The following is a 1,912-nucleotide window of genomic DNA, read 5'->3' on the forward strand; positions in this document are numbered from 1 at the left end:
AGTCCTAAGTTCAAAGTCTCTTCTGAGATTCATTCAACCACTTAACTTGTGTTTTTAACCCTCAGTCTTCTTGCTGGGTGACTTTTCTGCCTTCCAGGATTCAGGTTGAGCCCCCAAACTGTGAATTCAGTTGCAAAGCGATATAGCACCAGCGGGAAGATCACCTTTGATGACTATATTGCCTGCTGTGTCAAACTGAGGGCCCTCACAGGTTTGTCCCTGAAGCCATTCAGCATTACCAAAGATCCTTTTTTTAATGGCATTTGTCATTTCTCCATACCGCTGAACTTCTGTTCTGCCCAGGTGTTTTTTGTTTGTTTGTGTGTTTTTTTGTTTGTTTGTTTTTTATGGTTTTGGAGGTGCTTTAGCAGACCCTTAGCACAGCTATTAAATGGAGCATACTATGTTATTCAGAGGGTTTTATTTTTAAATGAGTGAGTAATCATAATCCATTTTATTAAAATGCTGCAGATGTAGCTGTCTGTTTTGTAAGTGCATTTGTTTGTGGTGCTGGGCCTACGGAGGACTCACACATGCTCTGGGCCACTGTGCTACTGCCACAGCCTGAGCTGCACAGTATCTGTCTCAGAGTGCAGTTATGAGTAATCCTCCTCAACTGTGGGATATTCGCAAAGAATAAAATTAAAGTGAGTCATTTTTGGCCAGCAGGGCTGAGTTGGTGGGATATTTGGTCACAGCCCACTTATCATATCAAGTTCTGTTATCCATCTGCTTCCTTGCTTAAGCAGTGTGCATGCTATCACAGTGTTCAGAATCCCGTGCTTTCACAGTTAAAGGGCCTTGAAGGCTAAACTGCTTTTACCAGCCGAGGTCAGTCATTTGTCTTAGATCTACATGGAAAATGACCATTGGCCACTCTCTGTCACTGTTACATATTTTCTTTGACCTTACCTTGAGTGGTTGTAGAATTTGCTTGTTATTGACATTTGGTCCCAATGCTAAATAGTTAGCTGCAGTGAGTTTAGAAAAGCCTAAAAAACTACATTTTACTATGTTGTTTTGCAGATAGCTTTCGCAGACGAGATTCTGGTCAACAAGGAGTTGTGAATTTCTCGTATGATGATGTAAGTCTCTGTAAATAAGGGCTAAGTAGAAGACACACTGGACACAAATGGGATTCCCTTCTGAAGTTAGTTATTAAGAATGTGGACATGGTGGCTCACGCACTCAGGAGGCTGATGCAGGTGGATTGCTATGAGTTCAAGCCAGTCTGAGCTACGCTTATAAGACTCTGCCTAAAACAAGACAATAACAACAATCCCAGAAAATATAATAGGACATGCCTGTAATCCCAGCTGAGGCTGGAGGATTACTTTAAATTCAGGCCAGTCTGTTGCACTGATTGACTAGCTCAGAAACAGTTCTCTGGTTACTCTGAGACTGAGCGAAGTGGGTGTCATGATAATGGTAGCTCTTTCAGCTTGGGTGGTAGCTTGGTTTCAAATAACCACGAGGGTCTCAGGTCAGTCCTCAGAACACATGTGCGGAAGGCTGAGTGAGGTAGCCCCAGTGCTGTGGAGGCAGAGACGGGTGGGTGATCCCAGGGCTTGCCGACCATCCAGCCTAGCCTGCTTAGTGAATTCTAGGCCAATGGGAAACACTCTCAAAAGGAAGATAGCGCCTGAGGTGGCCCTTTAACATGCACATGCATGTGCACCCCAATGCATACCATGTACCACACATACACATCCTGACACACAGATTACACCACATACACACATCCTGACACACAGTGTGCACCACATACACACATCCTGACACACAGATTACACCACATACACACATCCTGACACACAGATTACACCATATATACATCCTGACATACAGCATGCAACACATATACACATCCTGACACACAGTGTGCACCACATATACTCATCCTCACACACAG

At 43.9% G+C, this 1,912-nt stretch overlaps 1 protein-coding gene across 2 annotated transcripts in view; it reads left to right on the plus strand.

The window, feature by feature from the left end:
• The window catches only part of Sri (sorcin), an 11,898-nt gene that overhangs the window by 6,946 nt on the left and 3,040 nt on the right, over positions 1-1,912 (plus strand). The window contains exons 6-7 of one of the 2 annotated variants that reach the window (XM_028776075.1): positions 98-211; positions 1,027-1,085. In XM_028776075.1, coding sequence (XP_028631908.1) covers positions 98-211; positions 1,027-1,085 — 173 coding nt within the window. The remainder of the gene's footprint in view (positions 1-97; positions 212-1,026; positions 1,086-1,912) is intronic. The other variant, XM_028776076.1, reaches the window with a different exon arrangement.

The sequence above is a fragment of the Grammomys surdaster genome, unplaced genomic scaffold (assembly GCF_004785775.1).
Source record: "Grammomys surdaster isolate TR1022 unplaced genomic scaffold, NIH_TR_1.0 264, whole genome shotgun sequence".
NCBI lineage: Eukaryota > Metazoa > Chordata > Mammalia > Rodentia > Muridae > Grammomys > Grammomys surdaster.